We start from the raw sequence: 21,913 nt of genomic DNA, 5'->3' as shown, positions 1-21,913 counted from the left end.
GATGTGCGCTGAGGAGGCGGGGCTATTATGCTGCACTGATGGGCACTAAAAGGCCGCACTGACTGGCACCAGTAATGGGCACCAATTTGTGTCACTGATGGGCACGGATTGGTGGCACTCATGGGGCTTCACTGTAATCTTGGCACTGATGATTGGTTCCCCCGATTGCATTCCCTTTTCTCCCTCTTCATTTCTCATTGACCGAGAGATTACCGGCACTTCATGTGATTGGGCACAGCCGATCACATGGTTAAAAGAGCCGCGTCATCAGCGGCTCTTTACAGAGATGGGGGTCGCGCCGTGTCCTAGCAACACGCTGCGTCCTCGATCGCTGGAGGAGCAGGAGCGCCGTCATATTACATTCACCCAGATCGAGAGCCGCACCGTCCCTCCGTCACATAATTACATCTTTCACTCTGAATATATTATAAAACATTCAATATCACGATTGTAATCACCTACCTGATGATGGTGGGGGATGGTGTGACCTTCCTGTGTGGAATCCAGAGGACGGGGACATCTCTCTGGTGGGGTTCTGTATCTGGATGACTCCGCCATGGTGTCCTGGTACAGATCTCCGTGTTCCTTTAGAGACTCCTCCATCACCCCATCCTCATCATCCTCCTCTTTTATCTCTTCTTTAACCTCAACTTTAGAATCTCTCAGGTTTCCACTCTGAATATATAATAAAAATGACATCAATGGTAACAATGCAGATAATGTACAGATCCTAATGATACTATCAGTGATTGTTCCTCATCTACCTGATGATGGTGGGGGATGGTGTGACCTTCCTGTGTGGAATCCCGGGAATACAGAGGACGGGGACATCTCTCTGGTGGGTTCCCATTACTGGATCCATCTGTAGGAAACACACACACTGACTGAATACATTGTTTCTATGTGTTTATCAGATGATGGGGGATCTAGGTGGAGCCTCCGTACTGCTCTCTCCTTTACAATAAAGTCTCCTCTTACCCGGTGATGTGAGGGGCGGCTGATTGTCCATCATGACGTCCTTGTAGAGATCCTTGTGTCCTTCTAAATACTCCCACTCCTATATAAAGACATAAACATGTACACTATTGATAGTACGATGATCACCCAGACACATCCCTTGTCTGTTACTGGATAATATCCCAGAATTCCCAGAATCCTCCTCACCTCTCCTGTCAGCAGCTCCATCATCTTCTTGGTGACTTCTAGAATCTTCTCCATGTTGTGTCTCTCAGGTTTTAGGGAGTCACATGGAGGCACTGTGATGGTCATATGATCACCGGACTTCACCAGAGGAAATCTCTGTATTGGGGAACCAATAGGAACATCATGTTAGAATCCCAGAATCCTCCTCACCTCTCCGGTCAGGTCTGTGTTTTTATTAATAGAGATAAGAGTGATGTCATGTGACCTCCCAGAATCCACCTCACCTCTCCGGTCAGGTCTGTGTTTTATTAATAGAGATAAGAGTGATGTCATGTGACCTCCCAGAATCCTCCTCACCTCTCCGGTCAGGTCTGTGTTTTATTAATAGAGATAAGAGTGATGTCATGTGACCTCCTCCCAGAATCCTCCTCACCTCTCCGGTCAGGTCTGTGTTTTATTAATAGAGATAAGAGTGATGTCATGTGACCTCCCAGAATCCACCTCACCTCTCCGGTCAGGTCTGTGTTTTATTAATAGAGATAAGAGTGATGTCATGTGACCTCCTCCCAGAATCCTCCTCACCTCTCCGGTCAGGTCTGTGTTTTATTAATAGAGATAAGAGTGATGTCATGTGACCTCCCAGAATCCACCTCACCTCTCCGGTCAGGTCTGTGTTTTATTAATAGAGATAAGAGTGATGTCATGTGACCTCCCAGAATCCTCCTCACCTCTCCGGTCAGGTCTGTGTTTTATTAATAGAGATAAGAGTGATGTCATGTGACCTCCCAGAATCCTCCTCACCTCTCCGGTCAGGTCTGTGTTTTTATTAATAGAGATAAGAGTGATGTCACGTGACCTCCCAGAATCCTCCTCACCTCTCCGGTCAGGTCTGTGTTTTTATTAATAGAGATAAGAGTGATGTCATGTGACCTCCCAGAATCCTCCTCACCTCTCCGGTCAGGTCTGTGTTTTATTAATAGAGATAAGAGTGATGTCATGTGACCTCCCAGAATCCTCCTCACCTCTCCGGTCAGGTCTGTGTTTTATTAATAGAGATAAGAGTGATGTCATGTGACCTCCCAGAATCCTCCTCACCTCTCCGGTCAGGTCTGTGTTTTATTAATAGAGATAAGAGTGATGTCATGTGACCTCCCAGAATCCTCCTCACCTCTCCGGTCAGGTCTGTGTTTTTATTAATAGAGATAAGAGTGATGTCATGTGACCTCCCAGAATCCTCCTCACCTCTCCGGTCAGCAGGTAGATGATCTCCAGGGTGAGGTTTAGTATCTTCTCAGTCATGTGACTCCGGTCCTCCTCCATCCTCATTGGTCATGTGATCTATACAGGTCTCCTCGTAGAAGGATAATTTGGGGAAATTAAAAGTAAGAATTATTTGGATGGTGTTGGTCACACAATAATAGGATCTGGAAGTGAAGGGGAGGGGGTAGTGGTATAGGTGGGTTGGGGAACATTTAAGAACTACTACCCCCATGGGAACACATTTGGTTTGAACTGTTTAGTGTTTGCTACATTTTTGGGGCCCCAGAACCCTTTTGGCCTGCCAGATCAGAAATTCTCTTTTCTCGGGTTGGGTTGGTTTTGTATCTGAACTGGTTTTGAATATTTTTAAGGATTTGCAGACAAGAAATAACAAATTTCGACCTTTCTGTCTTCTCCTTGTTTTGCTCCGAGGCAGTGCTGTTGGGTCCATGGGAGGGTCATCCTTGATGTCGAGGCAGTAAAACATGCTGAATTTTGGATGGCTAATGGACTGCGCCCCCCCCCCGCATTCTTTCCCAGATACACAAACCTGATCCCTGGCTATGAAATAAAAGGTTATGGATTTTGGGTTGGAAAACCTATAGCGGATAGGATTTATTACCATAGGTGTTGAAGGCATCAACTCTCCACCAATATCCATGCCAGAGCCTTATCCTCGATGAGTGTCTAGTGTGGGTTTTAAAAGGGGGAACCCCATACACAAAAACAGTGTGGTTTCTCCTTCAGTATCCTTATCAGAACCTGGATGAAGCCTGCCAAGCCAGTAGGGGGGGGGGGGGGCAGTAAGTGTGCAGACCCCCACTCCTAAACAATAGAAATCAACATGCCCCCATCATGGTGAGGTCGTCAGGGAAGCCTTGCCCTCAGCATGGCAACCTGTCCCTATGTTGATTGAGACAATGACCTTATCTCTGCATCTGGGCCCCCAAAGGATGCAGGGGTGTTTGGGGGGGGGGGGACTTATCAGAATCTCTACGTAATACTTCCCTCAGAACCCTCAGTAATTTCCTTCTTCTGACACCAATGATGGAACGTGTTCTTCATGGCAGGCTGGGGAATGTTTTCTTCCTCCTGACCACCAATGTAAGGGGCTCTATGCTCCATACTCCTGACCCCGGCATTCCATCAGTGTGTTGGCTGCATAGTGTAATGATTGCCCATTGGCTGCCTGTGTAGTGTAATAATTGCCCTTTGTAGACCATGTATGGTCATTGTCTGGTCTATTTATTGTTCTATTGGAAACTTTAGTGACCACATTTTAAACGCTTGCCGACCAGCGCACGATGATATATGTCGGGACAATGGCACGGCTGCGCAAATGGGCATACAGGTACGTCCCCCTTTATGGCACGGCATACAACCAACCATACCACCAAAAGAAAGCTCTATTTGTGGGGGAAAAAAAAGGACGTCAATTTTGTTTGCGTACCACGTCACACGACTGCGCAATTGTCAGTTAAAGCGACTCAGTGCCAAATCACAGAAAGGGCAGTGGTCAGGAAGGGGGTAAAATCTTCCGGGGCTGAGGTGGTTAAGCCGAAAATCTAAGACGGTGATAACTAAACAAAAATGTGTTTTGGAATATTGACAAAAAAAGAAAAAAAGAATTGCATCTTTTCTTTTTTTGGGGTCAATTCACTAAGCTTTCAGGGAAGGCCCGAGGACCTACACCTAGGGTTGCCACCTCATCCCTTTAAACCGAAACACATATGAATTACACGGGTTCTGTGGCTGATTAAGGTGGTAATGAAACTCACTTGGTGCCTTATCTGCATTACAATTAACCACAGAACCCATGTAATTCATATGTGTTTGGGTTTAAAGGGATGAGGTGGCAACCCTAGTAGACATGTGCAATTTGTTTAGTTCCGAATAGTTTTATAACTAAATTTTGTCAAATTCGTTAATTCCGAAATGTCAGAATTTCCAAATTTTTCAATTTCCGAATTTCCAAATTTCCAATTTCAAATTTCCAATTTCCGAAAATTCTAAACTTCGAAATTTCAGAAATTCGACCATTCGAAATTTCAGAAATTCGACCATTCGAAATTTCAGAAATTCGACCATTCGAAATTTCAGAAATGTCAAAATTTCAGAGATTCGAAAATTTCAGAGATTCGAAAATTCATAAGTTCGAAAATTCATAAGTTCGAAAATTCATAAGTTCGAAAATTCATAAGTTCGAAAATTCATAAAGTTCGAAAATTCATAAAGTTCGAAAATTCATAAAGTTCGAAAATTCATAAGTTCGAAAATTCATAAGTTCGAAAATTCATAAGTTCGAAAATTCATAAGTTCGAAAATTCATAAGTTCGAAAATTCATAAAGTTCGAAAATTCATAAAGTTCGAAAATTCTAAATTTCAAAAATTCTAAATTTCAGAAATTCTAAATTTCAAAAATTCTAAATTTCAGAAATTCTAAATTTCAGAAATTCGAAAATTCTAAATTTCAGAAATTCGAAAATTCTAAATTTCAGAAATTCGAAATTTCAGAAATTCCAAAATTCTAAATTTCAGAAATTCCAAAATTCCAAATTTCAGAAATTCCAAAATTCCAAATTTCAGAAATTCCAAAATTCCAAATTTCAGAAATTCCAAAATTAGGAAATCCAAAAATAAGAATGAAAATCGAAAAATTCAAAAACTGGAAAATCTGAAATAATAACTAATAAATATTAAATTATAGGTAATGGAATTTCCTTTCAAATTTTTTAATTTTGGAATTCTGAAAATTCGGATTTCTGAACTTCCAAAAAAAGCAAAAAAACAAATGTAACGAAACCCAACAAATTTTTTGTCAGTGCACATGTCTAAACCCTACCTACACCCTAATAATTAAACGTGAACTATAAAGATAGAAAGATAAAGTGGGGGGGGGGGGGGGGGGAAATGTGGAGAAGTGCAAAGGTGCCATTGTACAATACAACGGCCGGCCTTCAGGCCAGGAATAAAAGAAAAATTCCTCTGGTCCTAGTCAAAAGGCTTGGCCCTAGAGGCAGGTGCGAAAAAAGGGTGTGTAGTGCAGCGACGGTGACCTTGGTGCCAAAACTCAAACCGCCCAATCCAGCAGTGAGAATTAAGGCACCCCTTGGACTGCCTAACTCCAGGGGAACGTACACCACAGGCTTCTTTCGGAGCCCAGCCCTCGGGCCAGACCAGTGCAGCCCCCAATCCCTACCAGGAAGACATCAGAATTTAGAGAGCTCAGAGAGAGCCTTGCCTACAACCGGGGACAACCCAAAGCCAGATTCAACCCAGGAGGAAAAGGATTCCCCACTAGTGATGGCCGAACGGTTCGCCCGGCGGTCGTTTCGCGGCGAATTTCCGACTTTCGCCGTCCGCGGGTTCGAACGCCTTTTTCCGTCGTTCGCCCCGGCGGACTTACGTGTTTAATGTATACAAGAACTTTAACCTTTCGTGACACGTTTATCATGTGTTACAGGACAACCAATTGAGACATGACAGCTCATGGACACTTGGACATTCCCCCTAACCTATAAATACACCCGATCCGGTGGCCATTTTACATTCTTTCTTCTGTCACTGTAGGGAAAGGATCCTGTGTGGAGTAGGGACAGAGAAAACGCTAGCTATTTGGTACACAAAAGTTCTTTTCAGGACTGGTATAGGTGTTAGGTCAGCAGCCTGAGTTTCTTTTGTCAGTTTAGATAAAGGGACAGAGCGCTGTATGCTGCTATTTTAGGGACAGCTCAGCCAGATTAGTCTTTCTTCATCATCATCATCATCATCATCATTAGCTGTTACTATCAGGTCCACAAAAGAGCTGTTCCAGCTAATCGTTCCAGCCTACTCTTTTTTGCCAATTTGTATAGGGACAGGCAGGAAGCAGTGTGTCAGGCAGTGAGGATAATTTTAAAGACTTGCTGTTACTATTAGTTCCACAAAGGTTCTTTTCAGGACTGGTATCAGTGGTACGGTAATAGGCTTGTACACGTATAATATTCTTTCTTCCAAATATAGAAAGAATATTATACTTGACTGCTGCCCTTCTGCTGCAGTCTGCTAATCATTCACAACTCACTTGTTCCACAAAGCTCTTTATCAGGACTGGTAACTTGGTCTGTCTAGGGTGCTACGGTACATAGGCTTGGGTGCGGTACAGTCTGCTGTTCTGTAAGGACCGCTATCGGTCCACAATACATAGGGTTGCCGTGCACTACTGCTGACCGCTGCCCTATACTGCAGCAGTCCTTCATTGGTATAGGGACTGACGTACAGTCTGCTAATCACTAACACACAACCTGCTTGGTCCACAAAAGTTCTTATAAGGACTGGTAACTTGGTATAGGGTGCTACGGTACATAGGCCTGAGTGCGTTACAGTCTGCTGTTCTGTAAGGACCGCTATCGGTCCACAATACATAGGGTTGCCGTGCACTACTGCTGACCGCTGCCCTATACTGCAGCAGTCCTTCAGCGGTATAGGGACTGACGCACAGTCTGCTAAACACTAACACACAACCTGCTTGGTCCACAAAAGTTTTTATAAGGACTGGTAACTTGGTATAGGGTGCTACGGTACATAGGCCTGAGTGCAGTACAGTCTGCTGTTCTGTAAGGACCGCTATCGGTCCACAATACATAGGGTTGCCGTGCACTACTGCTGACCGCTGCCCTATACTGCAGCAGTCCTTCATTGGTATAGGGACTGACGTACAGTCTGCTAATCACTAACACACAACCTGCTTGGTCCACAAAAGTTCTTATAAGGACTGGTAACTTGGTATAGGGTGCTACGGTACATAGGCCTGAGTGCGTTACAGTCTGCTGTTCTGTAAGGACCGCTATCGGTCCACAATACATAGGGTTGCCGTGCACTACTGCTGACCGCTGCCCTATACTGCAGCAGTCCTTCAGCGGTATAGGGACTGACGCACAGTCTGCTAAACACTAACACACAACCTGCTTGGTCCACAAAAGTTCTTATAAGGACTGGTAACTTGGTATAGGGTGCTACGGTACATAGGCTTGAGTGCGGTACAGTCTGCTGTTCTGTAAGGACCGCTATCGGTCCACAATACATAGGGTTGCCGTGCACTACTGCTGACCGCTGCCCTATACTGCAGCAGTCCTTCATTGGTATAGGGACTGACGTACAGTCTGCTAATCACTAACACACAACCTGCTTGGTCCACAAAAGTTCTTATAAGGACTGGTAACTTGGTATAGGGTGCTACGGTACATAGGCCTGAGTGCGTTACAGTCTGCTGTTCTGTAAGGACCGCTATCGGTCCACAATACATAGGGTTGCCGTGCACTACTGCTGACCGCTGCCCTATACTGCAGCAGTCCTTCAGCGGTATAGGGACTGACGCACAGTCTGCTAAACACTAACACACAACCTGCTTGGTCCACAAAAGTTTTTATAAGGACTGGTAACTTGGTATAGGGTGCTACGGTACATAGGCCTGAGTGCGTTACAGTCTGCTGTTCTGTAAGGACCGCTATCGGTCCACAATACATAGGGTTGCCGTGCACTACTGCTGACCGCTGCCCTATACTGCAGCAGTCCTTCATTGGTATAGGGACTGACGTACAGTCTGCTAATCACTAACACACAACCTGCTTGGTCCACAAAAGTTCTTATAAGGACTGGTAACTTGGTATAGGGTGCTACGGTACATAGGCCTGAGTGCGTTACAGTCTGCTGTTCTGTAAGGACCGCTATCGGTCCACAATACATAGGGTTGCCGTGCACTACTGCTGACCGCTGCCCTATACTGCAGCAGTCCTTCAGCGGTATAGGGACTGACGCACAGTCTGCTAAACACTAACACACAACCTGCTTGGTCCACAAAAGTTTTTATAAGGACTGGTAACTTGGTATAGGGTGCTACGGTACATAGGCCTGAGTGCAGTACAGTCTGCTGTTCTGTAAGGACCGCTATCGGTCCACAATACATAGGGTTGCCGTGCACTACTGCTGACCGCTGCCCTATACTGCAGCAGTCCTTCATTGGTATAGGGACTGACGTACAGTCTGCTAATCACTAACACACAACCTGCTTGTTCCACAAAAGTTCTTATAAGGACTGGTAACTTGGTATAGGGTGCTACGGTACATAGGCTTGAGTGCGGTACAGTCTGCTGTTCTGTAAGGACCGCTATCGGTCCACAATAGATAGGGTTGACGTGCACCACTGCTGACCGCTGCCCTATACTGCAGCAGTCCTTCAGCGGTATAGGGACTGACGCACAGTCTGCTAAACACTAACACACAACCTGCTTGGTCCACAAAAGTTTTTATAAGGACTGGTAACTTGGTATAGGGTGCTACGGTACATAGGCCTGAGTGCGTTACAGTCTGCTGTTCTGTAAGGACCGCTATCGGTCCACAATACATAGGGTTGCCGTGCACTACTGCTGACCGCTGCCCTATACTGCAGCAGTCCTTCATTGGTATAGGGACTGACGTACAGTCTGCTAATCACTAACACACAACCTGCTTGGTCCACAAAAGTTCTTATAAGGACTGGTAACTTGGTATAGGGTGCTACGGTACATAGGCCTGAGTGCGTTACAGTCTGCTGTTCTGTAAGGACCGCTATCGGTCCACAATACATAGGGTTGCCGTGCACTACTGCTGACCGCTGCCCTATACTGCAGCAGTCCTTCAGCGGTATAGGGACTGACGCACAGTCTGCTAAACACTAACACACAACCTGCTTGGTCCACAAAAGTTCTTATAAGGACTGGTAACTTGGTATAGGGTGCTACGGTACATAGGCTTGAGTGCGGTACAGTCTGCTGTTCTGTAAGGACCGCTATCGGTCCACAATACATAGGGTTGCCGTGCACTACTGCTGACCGCTGCCCTATACTGCAGCAGTCCTTCATTGGTATAGGGACTGACGTACAGTCTGCTAATCACTAACACACAACCTGCTTGGTCCACAAAAGTTCTTATAAGGACTGGTAACTTGGTATAGGGTGCTACGGTACATAGGCCTGAGTGCGTTACAGTCTGCTGTTCTGTAAGGACCGCTATCGGTCCACAATACATAGGGTTGCCGTGCACTACTGCTGACCGCTGCCCTATACTGCAGCAGTCCTTCAGCGGTATAGGGACTGACGCACAGTCTGCTAAACACTAACACACAACCTGCTTGGTCCACAAAAGTTTTTATAAGGACTGGTAACTTGGTATAGGGTGCTACGGTACATAGGCCTGAGTGCGTTACAGTCTGCTGTTCTGTAAGGACCGCTATCGGTCCACAATACATAGGGTTGCCGTGCACTACTGCTGACCGCTGCCCTATACTGCAGCAGTCCTTCATTGGTATAGGGACTGACGTACAGTCTGCTAATCACTAACACACAACCTGCTTGGTCCACAAAAGTTCTTATAAGGACTGGTAACTTGGTATAGGGTGCTACGGTACATAGGCCTGAGTGCGTTACAGTCTGCTGTTCTGTAAGGACCGCTATCGGTCCACAATACATAGGGTTGCCGTGCACTACTGCTGACCGCTGCCCTATACTGCAGCAGTCCTTCAGCGGTATAGGGACTGACGCACAGTCTGCTAAACACTAACACACAACCTGCTTGGTCCACAAAAGTTTTTATAAGGACTGGTAACTTGGTATAGGGTGCTACGGTACATAGGCCTGAGTGCAGTACAGTCTGCTGTTCTGTAAGGACCGCTATCGGTCCACAATACATAGGGTTGCCGTGCACTACTGCTGACCGCTGCCCTATACTGCAGCAGTCCTTCATTGGTATAGGGACTGACGTACAGTCTGCTAATCACTAACACACAACCTGCTTGTTCCACAAAAGTTCTTATAAGGACTGGTAACTTGGTATAGGGTGCTACGGTACATAGGCTTGAGTGCGGTACAGTCTGCTGTTCTGTAAGGACCGCTATCGGTCCACAATAGATAGGGTTGACGTGCACCACTGCTGACCGCTGCCCTATACTGCAGCAGTCCTTCAGCGGTATAGGGACTGACGCACAGTCTGCTAAACACTAACACACAACCTGCTTGGTCCACAAAAGTTTTTATAAGGACTGGTAACTTGGTATAGGGTGCTACGGTACATAGGCCTGAGTGCGTTACAGTCTGCTGTTCTGTAAGGACCGCTATCGGTCCACAATACATAGGGTTGCCGTGCACTACTGCTGACCGCTGCCCTATACTGCAGCAGTCCTTCATTGGTATAGGGACTGACGTACAGTCTGCTAATCACTAACACACAACCTGCTTGGTCCACAAAAGTTCTTATAAGGACTGGTAACTTGGTATAGGGTGCTACGGTACATAGGCCTGAGTGCGTTACAGTCTGCTGTTCTGTAAGGACCGCTATCGGTCCACAATACATAGGGTTGCCGTGCACTACTGCTGACCGCTGCCCTATACTGCAGCAGTCCTTCAGCGGTATAGGGACTGACGCACAGTCTGCTAAACACTAACACACAACCTGCTTGGTCCACAAAAGTTCTTATAAGGACTGGTAACTTGGTATAGGGTGCTACGGTACATAGGCTTGAGTGCGGTACAGTCTGCTGTTCTGTAAGGACCGCTATCGGTCCACAATACATAGGGTTGCCGTGCACTACTGCTGACCGCTGCCCTATACTGCAGCAGTCCTTCATTGGTATAGGGACTGACGTACAGTCTGCTAATCACTAACACACAACCTGCTTGGTCCACAAAAGTTCTTATAAGGACTGGTAACTTGGTATAGGGTGCTACGGTACATAGGCCTGAGTGCGTTACAGTCTGCTGTTCTGTAAGGACCGCTATCGGTCCACAATACATAGGGTTGCCGTGCACTACTGCTGACCGCTGCCCTATACTGCAGCAGTCCTTCAGCGGTATAGGGACTGACGCACAGTCTGCTAAACACTAACACACAACCTGCTTGGTCCACAAAAGTTCTTATAAGGACTGGTAACTTGGTATAGGGTGCTACGGTACATAGGCTTGAGTGCGGTACAGTCTGCTGTTCTGTAAGGACCGCTATCGGTCCACAATAGATAGGGTTGACGTGCACCACTGCTGACCGCTGCCCTATACTGCAGCAGTCCTTCAGCGGTATAGGGACTGACGTACAGTCTGCTAAACACTAATACACAACCTGCTTGGTCCACAAAAGTTCTTATAAGGACTGGTAACTTGGTATAGGGTGCTACGGTACATAGGCTTGAGTGCGGTACAGTCTGCTGTTCTGTAAGGACCGCTATAGGTCCACAATAGATAGGGTTGACGTGCACCACTGCTGACCGCTCACCTATACTGCAGCAGTCCTTCAGCGGTATAGGGACTAAGAGTTTTGTCACAGGGTCATTTAAAAAATGACATGCAGAGGAAGAGGCAGGCCCTTCCGCAGGGGTGGTAGGGGTAGGGCAGGAGCAACAGGCTTGAGCCAAAGTGGGAAGTTGCAGAAGGTGCGTTCAATTACTTTAAAGGATGCACCAGACTTGGTTGAGTGGCTCGCTCAGCCTTACTCTTCTGCACCCTCCTCATCCTCTCGATCTGCACCCTCTTCTTCACTCTCTGCTATGTGCACCCCCAAAGACACTACCACCAACAACACGACCACCACCACCACCACCACATACCTTCCGCTTGAGTCACTGGAATTATTTTCCGATCCATATCAAGAGGACATTTCTGATGCGCAGCCACTCTTGGTATTGGATCAGGAAGAGGAGGTAGCAACAAGCGCTACTCAGCAGTCTGACGCCAGTACCCAGATCAGCCCAAGGAGGAGGTTGGTCCCCGGTGTTGCTGCCTACTCTACTTATAGCGGTGGGGAAGGTGACGTTGATGATGACGTGTCTAGTGATGTCACGTGGGTGCCCACAAGAGAGGAAGAGGAGGGGAGTTCAGAGGGAGATATGGACCAGCAGATAGGGAGGAGAAGCAGCAATGACTTACATTGCACAGCAGGGACAAAGCAGACTGCAAATGTATCAGGAGCGAGTCATCGACCATGTACGGTCACATCTGGCGCTCCCAGGACACCGGCACATGGCTCCGCAGTGTGGGCTTTTTTTAACGTGTCCGCTGCTGACAATAGCGTTGCCATCTGCAATCTTTGCAGTCAACGCGTTAGTCGCGGTAAGCCCAATACTCACCTAGGGACGACCGCCTTAAGAAGGCACATGAGCAGCCATCACCGAGCCCAGTGGGAGCAACGGAACACACAAAGCCACACTGCAGGCTCTCACCGTCCAGCCTCGTCTTCTACTTCTCCTTCTCCTCTCTCCTCACAATTGTCCTCCACTCCACCTTCCATCACGCCAAGCTCACATTTTTCTGCAAAAAGGCAGGCTTCCGTGGGCCTAATGTTTGAGCGTAAAAAAATGATGACGCCGGATAACCCTCTTGCCCAACGGTTGGCGGCTGGCTTGTCAGAACTCATAGCCCGCCAACTACTGCCATATAAACTGGTGGACTCGGAGGCCTTTCGCAAATTTGTGGCCATTGGAACACCACAATGGAAGGTCCCAGGAAGGAAGTATTTCTCAGAGAAGGGCATCCCAGAGCTATATGGCCATGTTCAGCGGCAAGTGAATGTATCTCTGGCACACAGTGTCGGTGCCAAGATACATCTGACCACAGACACGTGGTCTAGCAAACACGGGCAGGGAAGGTATATCAGTTTTACTGCCCACTGGGTGAACCTTCTGACGGCCGTCAAGCATGTAACCCGTGGCACCCGTGTAGATTTGGTTTTACCGCCACGGATTGCATGCAGGCCTGACTCTTCTTCTCCTCCTCCTACTCCATCCTCCTCCCTCTCCTCCTCAGCTGCCTCCTCCTTTTCCGCTGCTAGCGTCTCTTCCACTGCACCGCCCAAGCTCCCCAGAACCTATTCCACATGCCAGGTGAGACGTTGCCATGCCGTGCTGCGTCTGTTGTGCCTGGAAGCAAAGAGCCACACTGGCCCGGCACTCCTTTCAGCTTTGCGTTCACAGGCAGATGAGTGGCTAACACCGCTCAATTTGACAGTTGGTAAAGTGGTGTGTGACAACGGTGCCAATCTGCTTAGCGCATTGAAACAGGGCAAAATCACGCACGTGCCGTGCATGGCACACGTCTTAAACTTGGTCGTGCAGCGATTCCTTGTCAAATACCCTGGGGTCCAGGACATCTTGCGGCAGGCAAGGAAAATCTCGGCCCATTTCAGAAGATCTTACACGGCCATGGCTCGCCTTGCTGACATTCAGCGGCGACACCATCTGCCGGTCAGACGTCTTATTTGCGATTGCCCGACGCGATGGAACTCAACCTTCTATATGCTTGATAGGCTGCTCCAGCAGAAACGTGCAGTTAACGTCTACCTGTATGAACTCTGCGAAAGAAACGGTTCTGGGGAGCTGGGTTTTTTTTCACCGCGCCAGTGGCTGCTCATGCGCGACACATGCAGACTTCTGCGGCCATTTGAGGAGATCACCAAACTGGTCAGTCGCAGCCATGGCGCCATCAGTGACATGGTACCTTATGCCTTCTTTCTGGAGCGTGCATTGCGTCGTGTCATTGATCAGGCTGTGGAGGAGCAGGAGCGGGAAGATGAGGAAGTCGCAATGCTGGATGAATTCCCAGGGGGGGCTACTCTATCTGAGACAAGTCAACAACAGGAGTCTGATGAGGAGTCAGAGGAGGATGGTGCCGGGGCGGATGAGCAGGAGCAAGAAGAGCATGCTTTAAACCTTTCTGGGATCCCTGTTGTGCGAGGATGGGGAGAGGAGAATGAAGAGGACGACATTATCCTGGATGATGAGCAGGAGCCAGGCCACCACACCGCTTCCACTTTAGTGCAAATGGGGGCCTTCATGCTCCAGTGTTTTAATAGGGACCCCCGTATAAAAAGCATGAGGGTCAAGGACCAGTACTGGGTGGCAACGTACTTAGACCCCCGGTACAAACACAAAATGGCGGAAATGTTACCGCCGTCGCAGAGGGCTGTCAGAATGCAGCACTTCCAGGCCTTGCTTCGAGAAATGCTGCATTCTGCTTTTGCGTGCGCTGGCAGAGGAGCAATTCCCACTCCCAGAGAAGGATTTGCGGGTACCAATCCAACAGCGCCTGCAAGAAGAGGCCGGTTTGAAGATGTGTTGGTGACTTCGGATATGAGGTCATTCTTTCAGCCGACCCATCGACAGGTGTCATCCGGATCCAGCATCAGGGAACGCCTAGACCGTCAGGTGTCCGACTACATTGGGTTAACGGCCGATGTGGACGCTCTGAGGAGTGATGAACCCCTAGACTACTGGGTGGGCAGGCTTGACCTCTGGCCAGAGCTTGCCCAATTTGCAATCGAACTGTTGGCTTGCCCCTCATCCAGTGTCCTGTCCGAAAGGACGTTCAGCGCAGCAGGGGGGATTGTGACCGATAAGCGTACTCGCCTAGCTCACCACAGTGTTAACTACCTCACATTTCTAAAAATGAATGAGGCATGGATCTCGGAGGAATTCAACACATGTGATCAGTAGACCATGTATATGTCTATAAACAATTTTTGGAATCAAGCACACAGACCTTCTTAATTCATTTGGCTCACTTCCCTGACCCAAAAAAGCACACCGTACTATATGCCCCTACCCTCCTCTTTGAAGAGGTTGAGCGGTGTCATATTTCTACTGGGGCTGCTTATTATGAGGGGTTCCCACCATCCCTGTGCTGTGCTGACTTCCTCCTGGGTGTTCTTATTATGAGGGGCTCCCACCATCCCTGTGCTGTGCTGACTTCCTCCTGGGGGTTCTTATTATGAGGGGATCACACCATCCCTGTGCTGTGCTGACTTCCTCCTGGGGCTGCTTACGGTGCTGCTGTCAGCGCTGTATGTCACGGAGCTGCTGTCAGCGCTGTATGTCACGGAGCTGCTGTCAGCGCTGTATGTCACGGAGCTGCTGTCAGCGCTGTATGTCACGGAGCTGCTGTCAGCGCTGTATGTCACGGAGCTGCTGTCAGCGCTGTATGTCACGGAGCTGCTGTCAGCGCTGTATGTCACGGAGCTGCTGTCAGCGCTGTATGTCACGGAGCTGCTGTCAGCGCTGTATGTCACGGAGCTGCTGTCAGCGCTGTATGTCACGGAGCTGCTGTCAGCGCTGTATGTCACGGTGCTGCTGTCAGCGCTGTATGTCACGGAGCTGCTGTCAGCGCTGTATGTCACGGAGCTGCTGTCAGTGCTGTATGTCACGGAGCTGCTGTCAGCGCTGTATGTCACGGAGCTGCTGTCAGCGCTGTATGTCACGGTGCTGCTGTCAGCGCTGTATGTCACGGAGCTGCTGTCAGCGCTGTATGTCACGGAGCTGCTGTCAGCGCTGTATGTCACGGAGCTGCTGTCAGCGCTGTATGTCACGGAGCTGCTGTCAGCGCTGTATGTCACGGAGCTGCTGTCAGCGCTGTATGTCACGGTGCTGATGTCAGTGCTCTGTATTACGGTGCTGCTGTCAGTGCTCTGTATCTCCTGCACCCTCTTGTTTGCCTACCCTGGTCCCTGACCTTCCCTCTCCTCCATTGCCTTCATTAGCTCCATAGTCCTGAATTGTCAGAACAATTTCCCAAATAAAAAAAAAATGCTTGTAGTTATCGATCCCAAATTCACCTCATACATGTATTATGCTATTGTCCAGGTGGTGGGACTACGTGCTACCCCCTAATAATTACCCCGTGGCCGCAAATTCGACCTAAAGGTTTGCGAAATTCGCCTCCCATTGAAGTCAATGGAGCCCGCGGCGAACGGTCGTTTTCGCGAACGTTTGTGTCCGTTCGCGTTTCGCGTTCGCGAAACGTCCCGTCGGAAGTTCGTCCATCACTATTCCCCACCACCCCCCACCTAATTACATCAAGGAAGTACTAGCTGGCCACCCAATTGGAAATTTTTAGAGATCAGAGAGAGCTTATTTCAAGTGTAGGGTTGGACTCTAAACACCTGGTGGGTCTTCCATGCTATATGCTCCCTGCCCACTATCTGTTTCTACAAATAAATGAGTATCTAAAAGGGTATTGTACTGTCAGGTAATTCACCAAAGTGACAGCCATTATGATTCCACTATGATTCTGCGGGAAATTACCTTATCCAACCCTTAACCCAGTGGTTCTCAACCAGGGTTCCATAGAACCCTAGGGTTCCTCTAGAGGTTGCTAGGGGTTCCTTCAGCATTGGGCCATTTCTGCCTCTCGGATAAGTTCCCACCGACACCATTGATCTTTTCAGCTATCTGTAAGGGGGGTAATTTTTTCCAATGACCACAAGTGTGAGGACCATTCTTCCTACTGACCATCAAACGAATGTATCATGAGTTGTAGATTTTTAGCAGGGGGTTCCCGAAGACTGGAGAACTATTTCAAGGGTTCCTCTGTGTTGAAAAGGTTGAGAAAGGCTGCCTTAACCACTTAAGGACCGAGCCTCTTTTTGAGATTTGTCAAATGTGTTCGGGTTTAAAGGGATGAGGTGGCAACCCTACCAGAAAGATCATCGAGGAGAGGAAGGAGTACTCCATATGCTGATGCAGCACCTGAGATAACCACTTAAGGACCGAGCCTCTTTCTGAGGTTTGGTGTTTACAAGTTAAAAGCAGTTTTCTTGCTAGAAAATTACTTAGAACCCCCAAACACACACACACACACACACACACACACACACACATATATATTTTTATTTATTTTTTCCTAACACCCTAGGGAATAAAATGGCGGTCATTGAAATACTTTCTGTCACACCGTATTTGCGCAGCGGTCTTACAAGCGCACTTTTTTGGGGGAAAAAATAAATACATTTTGAATAATAAAAAAATAAAAAATAAGACAACCGTAAGGTTAGCCCAATTTTTTTTTTTTTTTTTTACACTGTGAAAGATAATGTTACGTCGCCGCGTAAATTGATACCCAACATGTCACGCTTCAAAATTGTGCCCCGCCTCGTGGAATGGCGACAAACTTTTACCCTTACAAATCTCCATAGGTCGACGTTTAAAAAAATTCTACAGGTTGCACGTTTTGTGTTACAGAGGAGGTCTACCGATAGCGGCGATACCTCACATGTGTGGTTTGAACGTGGTTTTTCATATGCGGGCGCGACTTACGTATGTGCGTTCGCTTCTGCGTGCGAGCTCGGCGGGGCACATTTAAAATATATATATATATTTTTTTCCCCCTTATTTACTTTACCTTTTATTTTTTATTTTACATTGTTCTTTTAAATTAAAAAAACATTGTGTTACTGACCTCTTAAAGATTGAGGGGGTCAAAAAGACCTCATATCTCATATTTACACTAAAATGCAATAAAAAATAAAATAAAATAAAATTTGGCATTTAAAAAAAAAAAATAAAAAAAAATAAAACAGGACCTCTTAAAGATATCTCATATTTAAGAGGTCCTTTTTTTTTTTTAAATGACAAATTTTATTTTATTTTTTATTTTATTTTATTATTTATTATTTATTTTATTCTGGGGGGGTCATATTTACACAAAAATGCAATAAAAAAAAAATTGTCATTTAAAAAATGAAAAAAAAAAAAAAGGGCCCTTTAAGAGCTAAGGGCGGAAGTGAAGTTTTGACGTCGCTTCCGCCCTGCAATGGTATGGAGACATACCCAGCCAGGAAGAAGATCCGATTGCTTACGGGAGCCGCCGGCAGCGGCGGAAGGCACCGGAGCGCGCCCTGGGAGGTGGGGGGGCTTCTCTCGCCACCGATAAAAGTGATCTCGCAGTGAATCCGCCGCAGAGACCAGTATTATCGGAAACCGGACCGCCGAAGAAGAGGATCCCGGGGGTTATGGTAACTTGCCGCTGCCATAGCAACAATATTCCTCTATCGGCGTGCGGTGGTCCGTAAGTGGTTGACCGCCATCACCTGCGATAAATTACCGCATGAGAAAACGTGGTAGTTAACGAACAATCAAAAAAAGAAAAAAATACTGCATTCGTTATTTAACACAAAATTCTTATTAAATTGGATTTTCACGACTGATTTATCGCACGCGTTATTTTACCACATGTTATTTGCCGTTATTTAACGTTTAGTGAATTGACCCCTTTGAATCTCATAAAATAACAACAAACATTCAGCTCCACCCTAAATAATATCCCCCAATCCCCGAAAAAAGACTGATGTGGTGGGAAAGGTAAGAAATCTCCAAAATGAAGGAAATGTTCTGATCCCGTAAGTGTGTATCATCATCTGCTGGAGATAAAAGAGGTCACAGTGACTATGGAGGAAGAGGACGGACATGACGGGGGGGTTACTTGGTGTAAATAGAAAATAAGATCTTATTACCTCCTCTACTGCCAGTTCCAGCGACGTCTCCTCTCTGTTTCCTACCAACTCACCTCTCACCCGGAACTTCCTATTTATACCCTGACGTCACTTCCTGTCTTCCATAGAGACTTCCTGTCTGTTGTCCATAGAGACGTCTTGTCCAGATAGAAGTAAGATCACCACCTTGTGGAGCTCAGAGGGACTGCAGCCCCTCCCCGGGAAACGTCTCGTAGTGAGAACTGTACAGGAATACCTTGGATAACGAGCATAATTAGAGTGTATCACATAAAGCTAAACTAAAAGTAAATTTTCTCCCAGGAATAACCAGCATCCAAAAAAAAAAATCAGGTGACTCAGAGAGATGATCAGTTCCAAAGTGAAAAATATAAATCAGAGTAGATAACCGAAGAGACGAGGGGGATAAGGACAGGTGAAAGAGTCCAAATTAAAGATGTAAGGTGGTAAACATGTCTTTCTGCAATCTTCCCCCAGTAGGGCTAGCCTATCACCTTATAGATAGACCCCCGACGGGTCTAATGGGGCAAAACAGTGAACGACCAGCCTGTTGTTGAAGCTTTCCTCACAGCTTTCAAGGGATCACTGCAACTTTTGTCCGGTCTCCACGGTCTTTTCCTAGAAGAAAGTTTTCTCCCAATCCTATAGGTGGGGCAACAGTAAACGACCAGCCTGTTGTTGAAGCTTTCCTCACAAGGTCCAAGGGATCGCTGTAACTTTTTCTCCGGTCTCTGCGGTCCTTTCCAAGGAAAAAAAGTTTCTCCCAATCCGCAAGGTAGAAGATAAAAAAGAAGGCTCTCCATAGGTTTAAAGGTTCAAAAGTAATTTATAAAAAAAAAATCTAAAAACTCCTTTAACAATAAAAATGGCAACGGCAGGCCAGGCAGCAAATGCGTCAAACAAATGAAAAGACTTCCGGTCACGGCCGTACCTGGAAGTGACGTCACCAAGCTCCTCCCGACTAGTTGCGTCACAACACACGTGACTTCATCAAGGGTAGTAGTAGTAGTCATGCAATACTGTATGTGGCCAGAGGTGCGGGGGCGCTGGTGATGCTCGAAGACACTCGGGAACTGTTGACACTTTCGGGGTGCTTCAACATTACGCTCGCCCCACCCAACTGGGAGTGTCTCCGAGCGTCTCTGAGTTTTCCACCCCCCCCCAGACCCCTGGTCACATACGGTAATACATACACCAGCGGCTTGAGTCCTGCTCGTCTTGCGAGACAGCGCTCGCAAATCAAGTCAGTTAAAAACGCCTATGCCACTTACAGCTCCTAAAAGTCTGTATGTGAATGAGGCCACAGAATAACATGGAGAGGCGTTTTTAAGCTGCAAAAAAAAAAAAAGAAAAGTCTGATGCAAAAAATTTTTAAAACATCCCGTGTGCATGAGGCCTCAAAGTCTAGCGTGCACAGTGTACATTCATCATGAGAAAGATCCCTGTTAACCACTTGTTGCCCCCCCACCTTCTGGGACGACATCATATGATGGTGTCCCAGAACGGTCACTCCGGGGCGCGCAGTGTGGCGATCATGGCTGTGCCGTGTTGCTAGCACACAAACAGTGTGTGTGAGAGAGACAGCATAAGTGAGACATACTGTGTTTAAGGGGAGGAGAGAGGAGGGGGAGGAGAGAGGAGAGAGTGGATGGGGAGAGGGGACTGGGAGAGAGAGAGGAGAGGGGGAAGAGGAGAGAAAAGGGGGAGAGAGGAGGGGGAGGGAGAGAGGATGAGAGAGAGGAGGAGGAGGAGAGAGAGGAGGGGGAGAGAGAGAGAGAAGAGGAGGAAGAGAGAGGGAGGGGAGAGAGAGAGGGGGGAGGGGAGAGAGGAGGGGGAGAGAGAGAGGATGAGAGAGAGGAGGAGGAGGAGGAGGAGGAGGAGAGAGAGGAGGGGGAGAGAGAGAGAGAAGAGGAGGAAGAGAGAGAGGGAGGGGAGAGAGAGAGGGGGGAGGGGGAGAGAGGAGGTGGAGAGAGAGAGGAGGAGGGAGATAGAGTGGGAGAGAGAGGATGGGGAGAGAGAGAGAGAGAGAGAGGCGAAAGGATTGGGAGAGGGGAGTGGGAGAGAGAGGAGAGGGGGAAGAGGAGAGAGAAGGGGGAGAGAGGAGGGAGAGAGAGAGGAGGAAAGAGGAGGGGGGAGAGAGAGAGAGAGAGGAGGAGGAGGAGGAGGGGGAGAGAGAGGGGAGGAAAGAGAGAGGAGGGGGAGAGAGAGAGAGGAGGGGAGAGAAGAGGAGGGGGAGAGAGGAGGAGGGGGAGAGAGGAGAGGGAGAGAGAGATAGGGGGAGAGAGGAGAGAGAGAGAGGGAGGGGCAAGAGAGAGGGGGGAGAGGAGAGAAAGAGAGGGGGAGAGGAGACACAGAGAGAGAGAGGGGGAGAGGAGGGAGAGGGAGAGAGGAGAGAGAGAGGGGGGAGAAAGGTATACACAGAGAGAGAGGTGTATACAGACAGATATACAGGGAGGTGGAGAGGTATACACGGAGAAAGGCACAGAGAGGATATAATATAGAAGAAGATGGAGGGAGGGAGGGAGAGATCTTCAGGTAATAATGTGTGATCTCCTCCTCTATTCTGCAGCATCTCCTATTCACTTCCTGCCTCCTATTGTATTTCACTTCCCCACCCCCTATTTGCTGCTTCCTGGTGACATGATTCCTGTGATATACAGGATAGGAACAAGCCGCTACATTCCTGGAAGTGGCAGCAGAGGAGGTAATAAGATCTTATTTTCTATTTACACCCAGTTGGGAAATGTTATTGGCCACCAATTAAAATTTTTATTTTTTTTTGTAGTTGTCAGTGCTAAAAATAAAAATCACCATGGACATTTAGAATTTGAGTCAGCTATTGTTGATTTTAACTATGCCGTTTCTCAGGGCTGCAGTCCCTTTGAGCTCCACAAGGTGGAGATCTCACTTATACATAGACAGACAGTCTCTATGCTAACTACTAACAGGAAGTGATGTCAGGTACAGACAGGAAGTCTTGGGTAAGAGGTGAGTCAGGAGGAAGTAGAGAGGAGACATTGCTGGAAGTGGCAGTAGAGGAGGTAATAAGATCTTATTTTCTATTTACACCCAGTAACCCCCCCGTCATGTTCCGTCCTCTTCCTCCATAGTCACTGTGACGTCTTTTATCTCCAGCAGATGATGATACACACATACAGGGCCGCTGATAGAAATCATGGGGCCTCGTACAACCTACCTGATGGGACCCCCCTTCAGCTCCACCCTGGCCCTGCC

General features: G+C 47.6%; 2 protein-coding genes across 2 annotated transcripts in view; both read right to left on the bottom strand.

The window, feature by feature from the left end:
• The window catches only part of LOC143955465 (uncharacterized), a 230,834-nt gene that overhangs the window by 85,468 nt on the left and 123,453 nt on the right, over window positions 1–21,913 (bottom strand). The window contains exon 3 of the mRNA XM_077465508.1: window positions 463–675. Coding sequence (XP_077321634.1) covers window positions 463–675 — 213 coding nt within the window. The remainder of the gene's footprint in view (window positions 1–462; window positions 676–21,913) is intronic.
• LOC143955366 (uncharacterized) lies at window positions 1,042–4,501 on the bottom strand. Its single transcript, XM_077465430.1, has 2 exons — window positions 2,386–4,501; window positions 1,042–1,299 (listed from the first exon to the last, which is right to left on the bottom strand). Exons 1-2 carry the CDS (start codon window positions 2,467–2,469, stop codon window positions 1,042–1,044), a joined length of 342 nt encoding a protein of 113 aa, XP_077321556.1. The 5' UTR covers window positions 2,470–4,501.

This window comes from Lithobates pipiens, unplaced genomic scaffold (genome assembly GCF_037356315.1).
Source record: "Lithobates pipiens isolate NorthernLeopardFrog02 unplaced genomic scaffold, aLitPip1_a1.2 Scaffold_35, whole genome shotgun sequence".
Classification (NCBI taxonomy): Eukaryota; Metazoa; Chordata; class Amphibia; order Anura; family Ranidae; genus Lithobates; species Lithobates pipiens.
Note: the sequence above shows the minus strand (reverse complement) of the source record. Positions and strands in the feature narration are given on the sequence as shown.